At 36.9% G+C, this 22,482-nt stretch overlaps 1 protein-coding gene across 15 annotated transcripts in view; it reads left to right on the forward strand.

Moving 5' to 3' along the window:
* LOC141453431 (uncharacterized) overlaps positions 1–22,482 on the forward strand; it is a 330,813-nt gene that overhangs the window by 248,970 nt on the left and 59,361 nt on the right. For all 15 annotated transcript variants that reach the window (XR_012457990.1, XM_074126657.1, XM_074126666.1 and 12 more), the window contains one exon: positions 1,527–1,567. Coding sequence is in view for 10 of the 15 variants with exons in the window: in XM_074126657.1 (XP_073982758.1) it covers positions 1,559–1,567 (9 nt within the window). In the remaining 5 variants the exon portion in view is untranslated. The remainder of the gene's footprint in view (positions 1–1,526; positions 1,568–22,482) is intronic.

A 22,482-nucleotide genomic window follows, 5' to 3' on the forward strand; every position in this document is an offset into this window, starting at 1 on the left:
TAAGAGTTGTAATCCTGATAAATTTCGAAAATCGATCTTTTAGTTTAGAAATACTTGTTTCAAGGGCCACTATTACGTAAAAATATTCATAGTGCAAGATGTATAGTTGGGGTGAAATGGGAGAATACCTAAAAAATAAACGTAAAAAAGTCAAAACTTTAGCGTACCATTTTTAACTTTATTATCGCTTCCGGCTATAAAGGTTTTATATGATATCCATCCACCGGATGTGCAAACTACACCAATGAAAATTTTTAAGTTTTGTAGGGAATTTGAAGAAAATTGCTTTTTTTTTTAGAGAGAGAGAGATATCTTTTCACTTTTTATGTTTTTTTCCATTTTCTCAAAACCCATTTCAGATGATGCGTCTCTAAATTTAGTATATTCTAAACACTGAGACTCTTTAGATCGATTTGGTACAATAGGTTAGGTGATACCTTACAATCTACAGCATTCTCAAGTGATTATAGCTGTGTTCCTCCAGGTATACTTTGGATGAGAAGTGTTGAAAACAATTCCCTGAAGGCCACTCATTATCGCCACCCCAAATCTTTTGAAAGCAGCTCCCACTAGAGGATTCTCTAGAAAGGGTATCCCTTCTTATACCTGTTAACTATCCAGGAAGAGCAAGAAGTCAACAGCTGCTGATATAATCATTTCCTTCTGTCAACTCATGCCGCTCTTCGCAATGTATTGAGAGAAGTCTCTTCCAAATTTTAGAATCTTAAGCTTTTCTGTGAAAGTTTTGGGAAGAGAGAGTTCCGATCACGTGACTCTTGAAATTAGTAAAACTTCCTAGTTTGAAGAAAACTTTAGTCTTGCAATTAAAAAGATCTATGAGGAGTCACAAGATTTTTTTTTTCAATTTTTATTCTGTGAAGCCCCCAGGCGAGTTAGCAAAATATTAGCTGTTCTGTTAAAGAGTGAACGAATGCTGTTTTAAGCTGCTGGTGGAGCCAGCGAGGGCTGGACGCACACACATGACTGGGATCAATACTGACTGTCTTAATTAGAAGTGCAGATCCTAGCGGGGGAAGGGAATGAGAACCCTGTCCCTCTTAAAGTACATTCCCTCTTCTTCCCTTCTCTACGCGCTGCCGGGAACAACCTCCCCCACAGATAGTTGAGGGTACCCGCGAAATGGCCTTACACTATCCATGGCATACCTTTAATCCACTTGAAAGTCCCTAGCTCTCCTAAGGGAGCTCTCTCCCTTGTTCTTGGGGATATGCTTCAAAACTTGAATATAAATAACATTTTTTTTTTTAAATAAGCAGAACATATAATACAAAAAATTATAAGCAATAAAAACAATATTTACGAATGTTTCATAAAGGTTTAAATGAATTCTATTCAATATTTGTGCCATATTGTGCCATTTTATGCCAAAAATTTCATGTCGTGACATGTTTAATCCATCATATTTTACACATCAAATTTATTATTTGTAAATAGTTGTAAATTACTACAAATAATTGGAACTTCATATGAATTTTTTACACCAAATTTGGTTTTATTTGTTACAGGAGAGCTAGGAGAAAGGCCCGGCGCTGGAGGAATGTATAAGGTAAGTTAATCCTTGTCTTTTTTTGCATGGACACAATGCTATCCTTACATTTATATGTAAACAGAGAAATAGGGGGAAGCTTAAAACTCTATCCCCCACGTGTTTTTTCTTTTTCTCTCCTCAACTATTCCACAGAAAATTGAGTTCTACAGTTTTTTTTGTCTCCACCCTATTGTTTTCCTAATAATCTACGACCCAAGACAACTAAAAAATCGATTTTCGATTGTAGTAGCGCCCAAGGGAAATAAAACATTTGTGGATTCAAAGTAGTGTTTTGTATGTATGTTACTCTAGTATGTCCTACTGTTGTCTGTCGTATATCGTATGCATAATATTACAGTTATAGTGTTGCTCTCGAACGTATTAACTTCCGGTGTACCCCTCCACCCACCCCCACCCAGCAATCACAACCACCTACTCAGTGTCCATAGTGACTTATTCAATGTACTACATTTATTGCTGGAAAAAGTGACTTTACCACTACTTCCTCTTATGAATAAGTATTGAAAGTCAAGTCTAATTTTCGGACTTAGACTTAAATTTTCACTAACCATTAACTTAATACTGTTTACACTCGCATGACTGTCTCTTAGTTGCGTAAATTTATTTGATACTTAATATTTGTACTTAAAAAAAAAATGGGCTCAAAACTAAGTAGCTTTATATTAAGGTTGGTCTGTCTCAAGATATAGGAGAAAATATAATAGCACATTTGACAGGATTAAAATTGTCTTTCATGGAGTATTTTCCCAAAATCCAAAAACACAAATGATAATTGGATTTCAAATATCTTCTATAAAGAAAATTTAAGAAAAGCTACATCATTTTCAATAAAAGATAAAGAAAATTTTGATAGAATTACCATGTGACAGAACTTAAATGATAACTATGTAAAAATCTGCTGCATAAAGAGACTCATTGTAATGAGTAAGCTCTCTATCCAAGCAACATTAAATTTAATTGGTAATTACAGGTAGTTGAATGCTTAAAAGAAATTAATTTAGAAGATTTGGGCACAAATATAATAATCCTAAAGAAGAACTTCGTAAATTAATTAATAATTTTGAAGAGAAAAATATGTACGCAATTTTTAATTATTTAAAAAAAGTTTTAAAACTAAGATCTTACACTTAAAAAGTTTATAAAGTGAACATGAACTTGGAACTCCTTTGAACAGATACATTGGTATCTCTATACAAATGAAGATGATGATAATAATAAAATAACTCACTCGGAATAACAAATTTCACGAAATACAATCATTCTTACGAAGTGGTACAATTTAGCATGATGTACTACCAAGTGGTACGCGAACTCAAAAAAGGTTGGGAAATGCTGACGTAATATATATTATATATAATTTCATTGAATTTTTAGGGCTTTATATAACACAGTTTCCACTAACTCGTACGACATTTTTATGAAGACTAGAGATACACTGGGGACATCCTGTACATACTATCATACACGGGTGTTATTATCCCTCTATTCCTTTAACCCCGACAGCATATGAAAACAAAACATGTTAGGACAAGCCATATATGTTGACAGTGGAAATGCTGCTGGAGCTGCTGGAAATGAAAATGGGTTTTACTCCTGGATACGGGTGGTTCTTTGGGTCTAATGTTAAAGGACAGTAAGAGAGAGTACGGAAGGAAGGGCTGGGTGATTGTACTGTAGAATGAAACTATGACCCTCCAGGGGTATGTCTTAAACATAGACGCACACATACAAACATATGTATACCCACCCACCGACTGTGTGGTGGATCACCACCACTAAAAGGAGGTACCTTGGCAGAAAAAAAAACCCTAATAGGACAATGTGGCCCTCCCGAGATGTCCCTTCGGGTGTAATAATACAACCAGTCAGGCGCACGCCGCTATATTGTACACTTTTATTTTCACTTAATGTGTTGTTAGGGCCCCATCCATACCTCCACCATCACCAAGGAGCCCATTCTTTCATTACCGTACCTCTTCCAAAAAAGGATATCCGTTCCTGTTTCACTGCCAAACAACAGGTAGTGTAGCTCAGAGCCTAAGTGTGAAAAAAAGAAGAAAACTTGGGCCAAAATATTGTCTCAAAATGTGTTCTGTCTCACAAATTTTTTTATAATAGCGGTAATGTGTATTTTGTAATTACTCTTACTTTGTGGTTTTCCAGGGTCAGAAAAAATGCGCGCTCTCTCTCCTTTGTGGGTTCAAAAATGCGCTCTCTCTCTCTCTCTCCTTCGTGGGTTTTTTTCTCTTTTCCAGTTTTAAGAAATAATTTTTTGTTTCATTTTTTAAAATTATTTTTTATATTTCAATTTATGGCGCGTCCTACATTGACATCTGGAGCTTTTTTTCTGTGCCTTGTCTTCCTGACAGTGCCCTCTCGTCACAGACAATACTGTTCATCAACGGACGGTTAGTGGTTAGAGAAGCTTCTAGGGCAGTGATGGCAAACCTGTGGACCCGCGCAAGCTTTTTCACTGACCCGCACAATTGCTAGGCAACCATTTGTTTGTTTACGCGGGTTGATTTAGATTTTCTAAAATTGTGTGGATAAATTTATATTTATTCACGCATCGACACAAAAACTATTTAAATTGCTATCTATAACCTTATAGTTTGATCATTACAGTTCTAAAACGCAAATGAGACGACAAATGCTTTTTGTAGTAATTGAAATAAAGCAAAAGTGTTTACAAAATATCAAATAAAAAGGGTATATTTTTACTCATATTTTGTTTGTTATAAAAAAAATTGAGGTGCCACGTTAGCCGAGCGGGAAACTCATATTATTTCCGTTTTTATTTAATAGTTAATTTGCCTGTACATGCTCCAACAAGTGTGGACATGTAGTTATATTCCTTTAATAACACTTTAATTATTTTTTTTTTGTTATCATGAAGTTAAAAGTAAATTGAACTTTGAACTTAAAACCTTAATACAGAAGGCAGTTGCAATATCGATTGTTCCTATCGATTATCACATCGACGATATGGATTGATTAATATCGATTTATTTATTAATTCAAGTAATATATATAATCACAACTGTTTAAATAAGAAATTGATTTACACTGCTAACTTAATCAACTGCGCATGTGTAAACTTCAGTTGTGTGAGATGTTAATACAGAAGGCAGTTGCAATATCGATTATTCCTATCGATTACCACATCGTTATATGTATTGCTTAATATCGATACAATCTATAAGTAATATAAAATAGTGTACTCAAACTCATATGCGCTGCACTTATTAATATTTTGAAAAATTAAAGAAAATAAGAACTTAATTAAGAACTTGCAACCTTAACTAATCACCATATTATTTCACATTACCAACCAAACAAACTTGTATGAACATGTCGTTACAGCCTGCTCAATAGGATGACTCATATTATTTCTGTTTACCAACCAAACAAACCTGTATGAACATGTCTGCTATGAGACATATTATTTCCGTTTTTATTTAATCGTTAATTTGCCTGTACATGCTCCAAGTCCGAACATAAAGTCATCACACTATCACATTTATCAACTTTGTTGTGTAGGTAATAATATATTATACGCGTAAAAAGTAACAAAATTAAATGAATATAAAATAAACTATGAAAAAAATCGCCTATTAAAAGAGGGAATTTTCTCTCTACTAACACAAAGTCGGACCTGTACTGAATAGTACGTACAATTAGATTGTACCTAATTTGAAATTGTAAGAGCTAAAACACATCGAAAAGTGGAAAATGTGGGTATTAAAGTTTCAAAACCATGACCCAAAAAAATTTCAACTCTTAATATCTTCTCAACTAATGAAACTGTACTCAAGAAAACTATAGCATACTACTCAGTAAGACAGAGTGTGTAAGAGCACAAAAGTTCATACGAATAATCTGTTGTTTACAGTGGGAATTATAAGGGCCAAATTTCACAGCAAAACCATGACCCAAAAAAATTTCAACTCTCGATATCTTCTCAACTAATGGATCTGTACTCAAGAAAACTATAGCATACTACTCAGTAAAATAGTGTGTAAGAGCACACATTTTCATACGAATAATCTGTTGTTTACTGTGGGAGTTATGCGGGCCAAATTTCTCAGCAAAACCATGACCCAAAAAAATTTCAACTCTCGATATCTTCTCAACTAATGAATCTGTACTCAAGAAAACTATAGCATACTACTCAGTAAAACAGAGTGAGTAAGAGTACACATTTTCATACGAATAATCTGTTGTTTACAGTGGGAATTATGCGGGCCAAATTTCTCAGCAAAACCATGACCCAAAAAAATTTCAACTCTCGATATCTTCTCAACTAATGGATCTGTACTCAAGAAAACTATAGCATACTACTCAGTAAAATAGTGTGTAAGAGCACACATTTTCATACGAATAATCTGTTGTTTACAGTGGGAATTATAAGGGCCAAATTTCACAGCAAAACCATGACCCAAAAAAATTTCAACTCTCAATATCTTCTCAACTAATGAAACTGTACTCAAGAAAACTATAGCATACTACTCAGTAAAACAGAGTGTGTAAGAGCACAAAAGTTCATACGAATAATCAGTTGTTTACTGCGGGAGTTATAAGGGCCCCATTTCACAGCAAAACCATGACCCAAAAAAATTTCAACTCTCAATATCTTCTCAACTAATGAATCTGTACTCAAGAAAACTATAGCATACTACTCAGTAAAACAGAGTGTGTAAGAGCACACATTTTCATACGAATAATCTGTTGTTTACAGTGGGAATTATAAGGGCCAAATTTCACAGCAAAACCATGACCCAAAAAAATTTCAACTCTCAATATCTTCTCAACTAATGGATCTGTACTCAAGAAAACTATAGCATACTACTCAGTAAAACAGAGTGTGTAAGAGCACAAAATTTCATACGAATAATCTGTTGTTTACAGTGGGAATTATAAGGGCCAAATTTCACAGCAAAACCATGACCCAGAAAAAATTCAACTCTCAATATCTTCTCAACTAATGGATCTGTACTCAAGAAAACTATAGCATACTACTCATCTAAGTTCCTGATTGGTCGATTAAGAAGGATGGGGTAGGGTTGGTGGTGTCGTCGAATTCGCTGATTGGTCGATTAGGAAGGGGTGGGGGTAAAGGTGATGTCGTCGAAATCGATGATTGCCTGGGAGGGCAGCCATCTTGCACATTTTAGGTGTGTCGATGATTAGTCAATAATGAGGCGGTAGGGGGCGTGGCTTAAACCCTCGTCCAATTCGATGATTAGTTGATTAGTTGATGATTTTTCTTTTCTATAAACTCAGGATTTTTTAGCAACACCTTGTTAATCCTTGTTTATTAGTGGCTTCCCTATTTAAAGTTATTTGTGAAAAGGGGATAAGAGAAAATCTAGTTGTTACCAAGTTTTTTTCGTGATTTCCGGTACAGGTCAGGGGAAGAATCAAAATCATTACTCTGTAGCTTCCTCTTAGTAGATTAACGAAATTAGTCAGTGTTCCAAAGAGATATGTAATGTTACATTTTATATATTACGTATGCAAAGAAGCTGAAGCTTGTAACATCGTATTAGGCGTATGTTAAATTGTAAGAAGCTTATTTCTATCGCGTAATATGTATTAAGGAGATGAGAGAGAGAGAGAGCAATGTTTAGGTGGGGGGAAGGAAGCGTTGGGTGTAAGAAAATGGATATAATCAAGGTATTAAGTGAAATGAGCCACCAGCCAGCCGCGCCTCGTAGTGTCACCCCGGAAGTAGCTACCTTGCTCGTGCCTTCAGCTATGTTATATAACCTATGGAGGTCGGGCTCTCTCTCAGGAATTAAACTATGCCTGTCGTCTCTTCCTTTGCCACATACATTCGCACTATCACATCCGCACACAAAACACACACTTAACCACAAAAACATTATCCTGTGCTCTGTGCACAACTTGTTTTTGGGGCCGTGTTGGTGAGTCAACCTAATGATCCCCCTTCCGGCTCAGCTACCAAAATTAATGCAATTACTATGACAAAACTCATGCATTTCCGGTTTCGCTTAAAATTGTAATTAAAAATGGATATATGTTTGGTAATAATATGCATATTTGAAGCTTCTTAATACTTTAGGGGAAAGGATTTTGCCCAAAAGTGTGTAAGGCCTTCTCTAAATTCTGTGGTTGAAAAAGAATCGAGGGGGCCGTTGGAGTGATTCATTATGTTGCACGATATGAAGGGCAAACTGTACGCTGGGGGGGATCATATCCAAGATGATGATCAGTGTATGATGTGTAAATATTGTTCTTAATACGAGACCTGCAAAGCTAATATGCATTGTGGTACTGGGTTCGATTCCCGGTCTTAGGCCTTGGATTTTATTTAATGGTTAATATGAGAAATTTACAGTAAAGTATGTTTGCTAGTCACCTCCGTCCACGACACCTAGTAAATGGTAGATAGACGTTAAGCCCCGCCTGAAAAAATATAGGCTATTACTTTACTACTTACTTATTGTTCTTAATAGAACTATGAAACTATAATATAGAACTATCCAAAAAGTGCAAAAATCTCCTCAACAAAAACTTACAGTTTAAAAAGTTAAGTATAAGGGTCGATTAAACGACTAAAGGTACACAAATCAGCAAGTACCTAACATTTCATTCACACTTCAGTTCGTAATTTCAGTTGTATTAAAACGTACGAAAAAGCGTGTGTTTTAATGGAATTACAGTGCAACCTCGATTAACCGGCCCTCGGTTAACCGGGATTCGGATTAACCAGGATCATGTTGAGTCATCATAAGAACACCTGGATCGGCGCCCAAAAAAAAAGTTAATTTTCGGTGGCAACAGGAAATTTTTTTTGTCTTCCGATGTAACATAATTGTAGGCGTGGCAGCAACTCTTTTATACCTGATTTTCTTGAAGGGTCATTATGTATACATATATGTATGTATGTAAAAACCCAAAATATGGTGCAATTAGTACTGAATTTCTTGGGATTTATTTTATAAAAAAAATAAAAATATGTACGTAAAAAATAAAAAAAAGGATTGCCGTCTGAGATAGGAGTTGATCTCTGGGACGAAACAGTAATGTATTACTATGTATTAGTAGTGTATTCGGTTTAACCGGGATTTCAGTTTTCCGGGGTGGGTATAGCCGGAGGTCAGCCCGGTTAATCGAGGTTCTACTGTATTATAACAATCGATAATCATTTAAATAATTTGGCAGCATTTAATGAATATTTTTTAGAATTTATTAGACGTCACAGTCCCATTATGCTGGCTGTTTTTTCATCTACAAAATATTTGTTCAGTACAGAGTAAGTTCATATATTACAGCGAACTGGCCATTCCACAGGACTAAAATGGGCAGCTTAGGGGTATGTGACGATCTAAAGAAAAATTCTAAAAAATATTAATGATAATTTAATGCACTAATATTACTTTAATGATATCAGCTGTTCGTATTTCAATTAAATACACGCTTTTTCGATTGTTTCAATATGGCTGAAATACGAGCCATATGAATGATTGCTGATTTGTGTACTTTTTGACGTTTATTCTACTCTTATTCTTCAACTTTTTAAACTGTAAGTTCTCTTGTTAAAGAGATTAAGGAATAAGCTACTGCGTGTTCTAGTTTACGCAGCAGACCGGATGTCTATCGCTTTTTGCCTACCTCTCGGTTAAAGATATAAAATAGATTGCTTCTCTTGTATTTGATACGTTGATTTTTTTTTTCTCTCATTTCTCTCATGCAATTTTCTCTTCGGGACTTTCAAGATTGCACTCGTTGCACAACAGATGCAGTGCACAAATGCATCTAACAAAAGTTTCTTTCACTTTGCACAGATACATTCTTCGTATGAAGGAGAAATAAAAAAAATATATGTATATAAAACTTGCAATAATGAAGGCATTGTATTATAGTTTAGAAGTTTGGAAAGTGGTATATGAGATTTGAGAAAAGAGAAACACACACGGGAAGCTGTGTTTTCGTATAGAAAGTGCTTCCGGGTATGTGTGTAGGTATGTTTGTTCGTTGCTATGTATGTTGTCGTGTGGATTTGCTCCCATCATTGCCAGCTAGCTAAGTCTCCAGCCGCGAGAACTTTCTTATATATTGTTTGTTTTTAATAAAACTGTTTGTACAATCTCATCAGCATCCAGCTTTCTCTCTCTCTTTCCCTAACACACGCACAATAAAGAGAGGGAGCAAGAGGATGTCGTTATATATATACACGAGTATATGTGCGCGTATATATGTTGATGATTAGCGATCAGACATTTCCCCAACCCCCACTACTATCGCGCAACCGCTTCAACTAAGTCCTCTCCCCGCCTGCCACTCAGTTTCTCTCATACCACCACGTGTTTTACCCACGTGTAATTCTGCAGGCATCTCATTTGTATCTTTAAATCTTCCAACACAACCACATAGACAAGACTCCTCTCTCCCTTCATCACTCCCCCTCATCGCCGTTACTCTTCCTTCTCCTCCTCCTCCTCCTCCTGGCATGGCTTTCAAGAGCAAAAGCAATTTCCAGCAGATGTTACGTTGTTGACAAGTGACGCTTGCGCGAAATCACATGAACAGAACACTAGAGCCCTGGAAGTAAAATTTTACAAAGAGATAAACTAAACTTTTACTAAAAATTTACCACTTTTGGCAAATACCATAGGTCTATTATTGATTTGGAATATTTTAGGCCAAAGCAATCAAATATGTAAACTTACATAAGATTTGCGATCGTTTTTTTCTGCAAAAAAAGAATAAATACACATTTTTTTTGGAGGGGGGAGATTTCTTGAATTAGTTGACAGGATTGTCTATCATCCAGCTTCCCTTCAAGAGACCCAAAAACGACGGGAAGGCGAGGCGGTCTACAAAGCTATGATGTATATTGTGGTACTAAGTTCGATTCCCGGTCTAGGTTTTAGATTTTATTTAATAGCAGCTAATGTTAGCTATTTATAGTAAAGTATGTTTGCTAGTCACTTCCGTTCAAGACGGGGTTGGGTAGTTGCGCGTCAAGTCCGCCTGGAAACTTTAGGCCCTACTTTTACATTTTCAAAAACTTTACTTATTAACTTATCGAATCTCTTTACTAAATTCTCGGTAATTTTAATCCGTCAGCCAAATAATCTTGTTTTTATCTTAATTTGTACCTATTTCCCATTTCTGGTATTGATCTTTCACTTTCCGTTTATTATAGATTCTTTTATTTTATTTATTTAGTAATTTACAATCTGTATACATATAAACAAAGAGTAAATGTGATAGAATGATGAACTGGCGCGGGAAGAGCAGGAGGAGAGAAACTACCCAGGGTAGCACTCTCTCTGTAGGAGAATAATGATGTTTATGATGTTCATACCTCAAGGAGGTCTCGGGGATTCAGTAGGCGAGGAGTATTGTCAGGGATGTCAGAGGAGGCGAGAGACAGTACAAGAGGATTAGAGCAAGTAGAGAGAGCAGTATAGTTCGGGCGATTCAGTCGGCGAGGAGTATTGTTAGGGATGCCAGAGGAGGCGAGGGACTGTACAAGAGGATTAGAGCTAGTCGAGAGAGTAGTAAGGAATTTTCGATATATAGTCTTGGCGAGTTGGTCTATGAAGGGAATGTTGAGGTCGGTGTGAAGTGTGAGGTTAGTCACCGTAGAAAGGAACGTCAACTATCTGTCGGAGGAGTTTTGACTGGTAAAAACCAGTCTAATAAACCAGTGAAATGTTTTGTACTGACTGTATGTTTGTAGGTTTGGCTGAACCCCACAGCTCTAGTCCGTAAGCCCACTTAGGTTGGAGGATAGTCGTTTGAGTTCTATAGCCAATTTGGAGCGTCGTCCAAGTAGTCTTTTTATCAAAGCAGTTTGGCACGTTTTGTCATTGCTTGTCTTTTTAAGTCTAGTATGTGGGTTCCACGTGAGTTGTTTGGAATTATAGTTTCAAAAAATCGTTCTTATCATGCGCTATCACTTATCTGGTCGTCTGGAATGAGTAAGGACCATAGGTGCCCTTTGCCTAAAGATACTTCTATTCTTTCAGCCTCCGGTTCTTGTCTAGATAACCATGCCTAGGTCTCGACCATGGTGAAACTCTTCCTCAAACCGTTGAATACGTGCATTACTAACCCTTCTATTCTACAGGTGTCTTCTTAGCACCTTCCATAAATTAAATTTTACTTAATTAAAGGTAGCAGTGATCGTTTCAATCAAAAATATTCAAGTAATCAGTCCTAAATGACATCTGCAAACAGTAGTAATGAGTTTTCTTGTAGAATTCATTGTGTTCCCTAGGGAGGGGAGTATAATCTTCTGTAAAAAAGAGAAACGTAAAAAGATGTAATTCAAAAATAAGTAAAAAAAATAAAAAGTTAAGGCTAAGAACGGAGAAGTGGAAGAAGAGGTTAATGTTATGTCACACAGAAATATAGAAAGAAAAATAAATTGGATGTCTTGTCGGTCCGGGTACAGAGCGCCTGTGCTCTCCAGAAATGTGGCCTGGAGTTTTAAATCATAATTAAATGAATTTAAAAAAAAAAAATAAAAAGTCACTAGAATCTCTTGCATATTTCCAGCAGCTATAACAACAACAACAACAACTGGAGACGGACGATCTACAAGAACTAAGTGAGAGACGGTGCGAGAAAGTGTGATTGCTTGGAGGAGTTAGAAGGTAGAGGATTGTTAGCATTACCCTCGGTATTGCAGAGCTTGCCTCCCAAGATAAATAATTGATAGGATCCCCCCCCAGTGGGAAGGAACGTTGGGGGAGAGACAGCTAATCCTTAGAGGGTGACGCTGTCACAAAAAACTTGAAGGGTTTCCCCCGGCCCCCGCCAGGAACATTTTGCACCGGCAACTTTACTTCTTTGGGGACGCGGGCCGCCTTCTGCTGCAGCCACCTCTCACTCCACAATATTACCGCCTCCACTGGGGCTTTCCTAAATTTTTTTTTCTTTTTTACTGCTAGCAATCCACCACATTTTCTTTTCGCCGGTAACATATGGGGGGGGAGGGAGTTTTCGCAAGGCTTTTCACCTTTTTCCTAGAGGTTGTCTCATTAGCCAACTAAAGCAGCAGTGGTGTTGGCTTTTTATTGTTACTTCATTTTGTAAATAAAAAAAAATTATTGTAATCGTCAAGAGATACGACAATTTTTTTCGAAATTACGTGTTTATACTTCCGCTCAGAGCTGGTAAAGAAGTTATTGCAATCGAATTTATAATATCGAGTTTTCACCCTGAAATTTACCCTGAATCCGATAAATGTCTCTTTTTTCGAAAATGCTGTGCTATGTATGTGTCAGTGGTGTACATTTAGTGTTATAAATATGAATATATAGGTTTCGTGACCGTAAATCATTCAATTACTTACTTCCACTTTTGGAGATAAAGCCCCATCCTTTGCCACTGTGAAACGCTGGTATAACGAATTCAATCGTGGTCGTCGTTCGCTCACCGACGAAAGTCGTGAAGGTCATCCAAAATCAGTTGTTGTGTCAGAAAACATTGATGCTGTGTAAAAACTAATGCAAGATCGTCATGTGACATACTGTGAGATTGAGGCAACTTAGGCATTAGTTCCACCAGCATATATAAAATATTGCATGATCATTTAGCCGTGAAAAAGGTTTGTTCTCGTTGGAACCCACATAATCTGACAAAATCTCAAAAAGATGCTCGTGTCGATTGGTGCAAACAAATGCTTAAGAAATACAATGGCGGTGCTTCAAAAGACGTGTATAAGATTGTAACAGGTGACGAATCTTGGATATATGCGTATGAGCCGGAAACTAAACGACAGTCGACTGTATGGGTGTTTCAAGATGAACCAAATCCAACAAAAGTTGTTCGCGCTCGAAGCACTTCGAAACAAATGGTCGCCTGTTCTTTCAGAAAAACTGGTCTTGTGGCAAGAGTGCCTTTATAGGAACGTAGAACGGTCAATTCTATTGACGTAGAACGGTATTTGTCGAAACGTTGACAAAAAGACGAGTGGTTCTTTTTTTATTTGACCAATTCCTCGCTAATTTTGAATCCTTAATTGTACACTTATTTTGATCTACAAATTTAGTTTGAAAGATTTGGGGGGAATTCTATTTAGGGCACTTTTTGGAGAGTAGTTTGAGGACCCTCTCACCTCCAAAATGGGAGGCCCCAATTTATGCATAAAGTAAGGTGTATCCGGTGATGGATAGTGTTGTCTATAACGAGAGAACACTGTTCGGAAAAACATTTTACTGCCACTCTTTTTTGGGGGAAATTTTCTTATGATTTATGATTTTCTTTTCTTCAAATTTATTATATTTGAAAATTTCTTGAAGCTGTTAAAAACATTTAATGATTGGACAATTGAAATTAATTAAAGATGTGGTAATATAGTTAACCCAGGAACATGGTGACGTCATTTTGGGGATATAAGTTTTAGTTTTAGTGGATGTCTTTAGTGAAAAGGAATTCCAGATATTTTGTTATGTGTTAGAGTGTCCTGGTGTGCCTGTTGTAGATTAGTGATGTGGAAGGAAGCGTGTTGAGGGAATTCAGCATGGTACGTGGGCCGTTTGTACGTGCGTGAGACAGGTTCTAAATTTGATTTGGTATTGAGGTCGTATTAGCACCGGAAGGGAAACAGCCTGGGATAGTCCCAGGAGTCCTCTTTGTCTTGCCAGTTCCTCTCCTTCTCTCTCTCTCTCTTTCTCTTTCTTCTACTTCCGGGCGAGGAAGAGTCCATGGGCGGGGCCCCCCTGTTGCAGAACCCACACCACCAACATCCGCCGTCTTGTATCCTCCATGAGGGGCGACATACTGAAGGCTGGGGAAGATTGGGTGGTACAATCACTCTCTGCACATGCATAGGTTCAAGACAGACAGCAGAAACACATGCAGTCTCCTGTAGACAACAGGGTGTCGTCGTCGGGTGGTATATGTGAGAGGCTCGTAGAGGATTAGAAAGGAGTGAAGGGGAGGAAAAAAAGGAACCGAACCTTTTCCTTCCCCTTTAAACCCATCTAACCGCGCCTTATTTTCTATCTCACGGGGAACATGTTCTTTAGGGTTTTTTTTCCTTTTAACATAAAAAATGAAAGGATTTCATGTACAGATTCCTGTAGGTAACCTTCTTCCATTCCTCTTCACACAAAGATTCTCCCCACATAGATCTGATACACGCTCTGTCACTTCCCTAACACTTTAAGTGATCCTATTAGGGATTTTAAACCTTCTTTTCCACCATCAAAACACACATGCAAAACTCCTCTTCCTTTTTTTCTAAGGGGAGAGAAAACTTTCAACTAAGCAGATTACACTTTTCAGGAGAGTGCAGTTTTACTTTTCATTGATAAATTGATTAACAATGAGAAAGAGAGGAGGGGAGAGAAAACGAAAAGGAAAAAAAAAGAAAAACTTTTGCATTTGTCTTACAGAAGATTTATTTTTTCTGTTTTTCACTCCTCAAACTGATATGGAATACGTCCTCTACTTTTCTTCTCTTACCATAGATACCTTTTTAGGTTCCAACTTGCTCATATCCTCAGATACAGAGAGCAGTTGATAACCTCCTGGCTAACCTGGCTTGCGAGCCAGAAGAGGCACCTTTAAAGGCACAGTACATGCTTCACAGTTGAGCAAAGTGTATTATTTGATAAATTAAAGAATAAGTTTGATCCTTTACAAGAAAGATATTGATCACTTAACTATGTGGCAGGAGGTTTCCAATTTTTTTTTGGTAATTAAACACAACTGTCCCAAAATTACCAAATAATTATTAAACCTTCTTGTTTGTAACAGATGTAAAATTAATTTTTAGCCATTTTGTGTATGCTTGAGAACATCTAAAGCTCTTAACATTTGATTTTTCTTAGAAAAAATCACTCGGAAAACGACTTATTTCCCGATATTAAGAAAAATACTAGCTTTACTGCCTTGGCAATATTTTTAGTAGAAAGGGGATGAAAATACATAAAAATGACCTATCGCGTGCTCTTCTTTCTCTTTGATAACAAGTTAAAAATATTGAAATATGATTAATAAATACCAGATTTTGAAATGGCCTAGCACCTTTAATTTTGAAGATATCGAATTGCGGTTTCCGGTTTCTTTCATAACTTTTTATATTCTTTAAAACTGTGTGTATGAAAATGGGGGTCAATAGCGAACCCTCACTTTTGGTCGCGCGTCAGCCGTGTATGCGGGCAGCAATCTAAAATCAAGTCACATATTCTGAAACTAGAGGTGACGGGCAACAAATTTTTCCTCTAACATTCTTTGCTCAGATTAACCGTTGTAAGCATGAAATGCGTTTGAGCCGTCTTAAAATGAACACCCTGTATAATGGGTATAAAAGGGTAATTATAGGATCTCATCCAGAATAAGAGAAATCCTGTGGATGTATCGCGTTACATTTCTTTCTCTCGTAAAGTTTTAGTATAGCATAAATATTATAGCACAAACTAGTGCTTTAATATTTATGCTATACTAAAACAATCAGTATTATTTATGCTATTTAATAATTAATCAGTAAGTAAGTAAGCAAATAATGCAAGCGAGATAATGTTCTCTGGAATGAGTTAATGATAAAGCTACCTTTGAAGAAAGGAGTCTCCTAAAGAAGAGTATATTTCTGGAACGGTAGTTAATCAATTTCACAGAAGAAAGTCTTCTTTTTTTTGTGGAGGGGGAGTTGGAGGCCCTTAACGAGCACCCAATAGCACCCAGTAAGTGAGCAACCCTGAGGACTAAATAGTAGAAGAAGTACGAGTTACTAAGAAAACTGAAGTAATAAGGTGGTAGGAGGTTCGCAGGAGGTTGGAAGTAAATAAGGCGTGGAAATTGATGAGGCGGTGACGACCAGTGAAACAGTTTTGTTGTGTGCGTGTGTGTGTGTGTGTTAGGTAGGGTGGGTGGGTGTGCTAAAAGAAATAGGTCCAGGACTACCACCATCAAGATGAAGAAGAAGCTGGCTGGCTGGTTAGCTGAGGAGGGATGGGAGATGTTGCTAAAGGAGCCGTCGACATTCTTCTTGACGATCACCCAGAGGACAGTTACTTCCACTCGTACTGCTGCTGCTACTTCTTCTTCTTCTTCCACTCCAGTTTTCAACCTCACTTACTGGGTAACCCATGCCGCCTCCAACAGACCCGAACTACAAAACCCGGTTTTTTTTTTTTTGGGTAGCTTCAACCTCATTAGTGCACATTAACTAGGAACCTTAATTATGATTACGATATTTAGTGACTTCCTTTATAGGTGCATGTTTAGAGGGAGAGGTGGTCTTCATTAAAATTGTGCTAATAATTATGCAAATTAGAAACGCGTAGGTTTATTAAAATGTTGAATTAGGAAATGGCCTTTTTTTCTTTCAGCACACATTATTTTCCTTGTGACGTAAGTTTCTATTTTCTTTCTACTTCCCAAATCTCTCTCTCGCTAAGTGATTTTGATGGAAGATTTAAAAGTAAAGGAACATGGTTCTAAATGCCAAAAATTGGTTTGATTGTATGGAACAGTTCTTGTTGCTAGAATATCCTTTAACCAGTTAACTGTTTCGTCCTTGTTGGAAAATGTGTCCCCTAGGGGCGTCGTACAAATTAAGCGATGACGAATATATTCGTCAAACCCAGAGTATGATATGAAATTGGGGTTGCAATGAAATGACTTTTATTTATTTTTTTCCGTTATTTATTTCATGCACATTTATTAATTTATTTATATTAACATAAATGGGAATTAAAAACATCAAAAATAAATTTCGTTGCATTCGAATATAGTAAAGTAATCGCCTATTTTTTCAGGCGGGGCTTAACGTCCAACTACCAATTAGGTGTCGTGGACGGAGGCGTCTAGCAAACATACTTTACTATTTCTCATTTTTAAACATTAAATAAAATCCAAGGCCTATGACCGGGAATCGAACCCAGCACCACAATACATTTTAGCTTCGCAGGTCTCGCCTCTAACCGCTCGGCTACCGTGGCGCCTGGCATTCGAATATACTATTGTTGTTGATCTGGTAACAGCTTGCTACACACTGATTTATTTTCTTCGATCGGACAAAAATATTTTCTAAATTACCTTATTATCTCGAAATACGCATTCAAATGATAAAGTGTTACGGAGGAATTCCGACAAAGAATCACAAAAACTTGGAAAAACCTTGTGCCATTAAATGAACTAAACAGCTCACTCAATACTGTCTTTGCATAAATACCAAATTGCAAAGAATGCACACTGCTGCAATTATCCCCCGAGTAGGTCGCAAACATTACAGACTTGGTATTTCAGATGATAAAATACAATGCAATTATGCAGGGAAATATCTTGGCAGGGTAGTAGCTCACTGCTCTGCAATTTGGATGATCGCTGAATCTTGAGCCTTTGACACATGAGCCAAAAGTTCCGCCTCTTGAATACAGGTAAGTAGGGAACAAAAAGGATTCTCATCCCTGGTTTTTTTATTACCAGGCGCGCCACTTACTGCATAGTCTAGCCTAACACAATATATGAATTCGTTATTTGATTCAGTGATTACTAATAAAAGACAAGGATACACATTTAAGAAGACTAATTCATACTATATCTATCTATTAGTTCTTTTTATTTTGAAATTGCCTCAAAATATTCTAAACTTCTTGCAGTTTACGTACCTATATATTTTAGTTTTAATTAAAATTGCAAAATTAACTGCCGATGGTCACTACTGAAAACGAATATCACGAAATTTTACACTTTTTTCATGACGAATATCTTCGTCATAAACAGTTTAACTGGTTAAAACTGAAATCGCTTTAATCGATTAATCGATGTATGACTCATTTACTTGGCTTTAAGGATCACAACTTCCGCTCTAATCAGACGCATTGGAAATTGATTCAACAGTTCGGGAACAAAGATAACAGGCGACATTTTTTTTTGGTTGAGGTAGACCAAGAAAATCACTTTTTACTAATCATGAATAGAGAAGGGTGAAAAAAAAAGAAGGGAATTGTCGCAACGTTTCTAGCAGACAAGCTGGGACCGACATCAGGAGAAACGAGAAAAAAAGAAGTGAGAAGTAAAAAGGATATAAATGAAAAATTATACCTACCTTGTTTCGAAAGGGGCTGTATATATAGTAATATGAAGGTAGATTTTCCCAGAAGGAGTGGGGCCCTGAATCCTTATTTTTCTCTCCATTCCCCTCTCCTCAGGGACTGGTGAGTGTGGGTGCAGTTAACTTCCCAAGAACTCGCAGACTTGCATCAAGTCCATAGGAATAAAACCGCCAACGGCAATTCAATTTCAAGTCCCCAACGTCTACAACTACCACATCTTCTTCCTTCTTCTTCTTCTTACATCTGTGACGAACCCAAGAAGGAATAAATTAGCTTCGGATGTACTACCGGTTGCATGGAAAAACCCCTCCTTACCCAAATCTCTCTACCTCTCTCTCTCTCTCTCATCCTCTCCCCTATCCGTCCATGTCCTAATATCTGGAGGATTTAAAATTTTGAATATGAATGGGGAAATTTTGCATAGCTGATAAGACTGTTCCCGCTCCCACTCTTGTCAGGGATAAAGGGAGGGTGGTTTGCTTGTGTGGGTGGGTACTCCCCACACTTTGTTGGATTTGTGTGAGTCGTTTTATGGTTTAGCGGCGGCGTACTTCTCGGGAGCGGACCTAGGGAATTTCCAAGTTCCCTAGTTAGGTGTAGGGGTCATGTGTGCCTGTAACATGTGTGTACCTCTGGAGAGGAGGAGGACGTCCTTCCCTCCGTTCCCTCCTCTTGCCTTAATAGTAACGCGTTTTATTTCTAAAATCCAAAACCATCCTGCTTCTTACTTACTTACACTTTACCAGCTTCTTAATGCTTACATGCAAATTTGTGTGTGGCTCCTTGTTATATATAGGGGAAAAGCTTGCAATCATACCATGCAAAGTCCCGTCAGGCTTCCTTCCCCATTCCTTCCCGCAGAGCGTGTATATTAAGAAAACACTATCTTCATTGCCAACATTGAGTAGTTAAAGAAGTAGTAGATAAAGAAATACCGTACATCTGGTCGGAGTATCTCAATTTAAACACAAGAAATCTTAATAATGCTAATAAAGACTACCTAACAAATACATTCTAAATTTAGATCGTGTGTGTACGCGCGCATGTTATGTTTAGATTACCCTTACGCTTTATGCGTAATTTATCTTCATATTTTTACTTCTTGTTTCTGAAAATGAATTTTCATCATTGATTTTCCACCGAAAATGGATTTGGTGACGCGAGTATGAAAGTGCTCTGATCAGAAATCGCCAATTTTAGCTTTGCTCTCGAACAGAATGATCCAATTGCTGCAAGTGTCAATTTTTTTTTTTATTATTATTTTACAATTTTTAGTTTTATTTTTGCTCGGAAATTGGCTGTTACGATTTTCTTTAAACGTATGTACTTATTGCGCATGCGTAGTTGAACAACTTTTATTTGAAATACATATTAACCAAGCAATCCTGGGCTAGAAGCGTGGATTAGTTTCTCTCTAATGTTCCATTCTAGTGTAATGTGTAGACTTATCACCTATCAAATAACCGGAAATCCAGAATTAAAGAAAACGTTTTCTCTCTCTTTCTCTCAAAAATGAGTGAAGATGTATAATATTTGTATCCAATTACGTTTTCGTACAAAATAGTCCACTATTTTGAAAGTCCCAGTAACCTCCTCCAGAACTTATTTGAGAAAAGACCCCTCATTATTTGATAGCTGCATTTATCTCCTCACTTTCACAATTCTAAAAATAGAGGGATACCTTCCTCAGCATCTCTCACTCCTCTCTCGGACCAAGCCATGTTGCTGCCTCCAACATCCTTTACATCCCCAAATTTCTGGATAGAATTTTGTAAACAGTTTCATGTCGGTTACTGTTGTGGAACGGTGCAGGTTTGAACCTGCCTGAAGTCTTTTATTCGGTTTTCTAAATCATTTTTAATATTTTTTTTTTTTCTCAATTCACCTAATGTCCATTCGACCGGAAGGATCACCATTGTGGATGGCACGGTTCTCCTAGAGATAATTCTGCCAAAAAAATTAATTTAAATAGCCAGTGAACAGGAAATTTAAAAAAATAATAACTCTAAAGGCAGACGGGAAGTTGAAGAACACCATCATCTGTTTTACAATGTTTCCGAAATCATTATCCTCTAGAAAGACGGAAATGTCAATTAAGAAAATTCGAGAAAGATATAAGATCCCTACCTACATCTCACTTTTACTTTGAACCAATTACAATCTTACAAACAATATTGCGACATAAAAGAGCTTTTTTTTTCTTTTTCAACAACTCATTCCGGAAATGTATTAGAAAATATTTCCGTTTTTACTGCGTTATTATTATAATCCAAAGAAGGAAGAAAAAGCAATTACTTTTTATGATACTCATCTCAATTTTTAAGAAACAAAATTTAATTAATTCACGCAAGAGAAAATGAAAAAAAGTAAAGAGAGTAAAAATTAATATTTCTTTTGGAGGCGGCCCCCCTTTTCAAATAAAGGATGGAAAAAAAAAATATATAATAATTGTTTTAAGTCAGTGTTATATAAAGAAGATTAGATACCTGCGTGCTAAGAAGAACCCAGAAGACAAAGCCAAAGAAGATGGAAGCGATGAAGTGCTGGCGATTAAGAAGGGATGAACCTCATTACGGTACTACCTAGCTCCACAGGCCCTTCATACTTTGAAGGGTGAATGAAAATGATGCTCAACCTCCTGCCCTTCAGGGCAAAAAGAAAGAAAAAAAAAAACAAGAAGATCTTTATACCTTATTTTACCCCCTAAAGCCCTTCCTGGCTGCTCTCCTATAAAAAGGAGGAACATATATGACCATAAAATGAAGTGGGTTGATGATAAGGGCCAATTGGAATGATTTCTGCCTTTGTATTAACTCCTCCTTATTTCATGAGGAAAACTAGGGAAAACTAGTGTGAAAAACATACAAACTTCAGGGCAAACATACTTTACTATAAATTCCTCTTATTAACCATTAATAAAACTACAAAGCCTAGACTAGCACCGCAATACATCTTAGCTTTGCGGGTCTAGCATATAACCGCCAGACATACTTTACTATAAATTTCTCACATTAAATAGAATGCAAGGCCTAGACTAGCACCGCAATACATCTTAGCTTTGCGGGTCTAGCCTATAACCGCCAGACATACTTTACTTTTACTATAAATTCCTCATATTAACACATTAAATAGAATGCAAGGCCTAGACTAGTACCTCAAAACATCTTAGCATTGCGGGTCTAGTCTATAACCGCCTAACCTACTTTACTATAAATTCCTCATATTAACCATTAAATAGAATGCAAGGCCTAGACTAGTACCTCAAAACATCTTAGCTTTGCGGGTGTAGCCTACAACCGCCTAACCTACTTTACTATAAATTCCTCATATTAACCATTAAATAGAATGCAAGGCCTAGACTAGTACCTCAAAACATCTTAGCATTGCGGGTCTAGTCTATAACCGCCTAACCTACTTTAAATTCCTCATATTTTTATATATATTCGTCATATTCCCACACATGTTTGTTCTTTTCACATTAGCGTCACAGATCTCCTCTTAAAATTGTGAGGTGTGATTAGATAATTTTGAATTTATTTTTTTTTCTCAAGTTCACCTGTTTGAAAAGAATTAGTCACTTATGTGAAATACAATTTTGTTGTGGGTTCTTCTTCGTCTACCTGCCTATAAATAAGTATGCTTGAACTAAACACAATGCCATCTGTATTGTACTGTTTGAATGGAACATTTTGAAGAGCACTGCTTGTTTGTTCGGAGAATGACCCCCATCCTTCTTCTCCTCCTCCGGTGTTCCACCGCCCCCCCCTCATATCCCAAAGAGTAGGGAATAGGTGATGATGATAAAACCAGATAGAGCTTGTATTTCTCTCGTTCAGAGGGAAAACAATGGACGACAGTCGATCA

This window comes from Rhodnius prolixus, unplaced genomic scaffold (assembly GCF_049639745.1).
Source record: "Rhodnius prolixus isolate KJV_2025 unplaced genomic scaffold, Rpr scaffold_3, whole genome shotgun sequence".
Taxonomy (NCBI): domain Eukaryota; kingdom Metazoa; phylum Arthropoda; class Insecta; order Hemiptera; family Reduviidae; genus Rhodnius; species Rhodnius prolixus.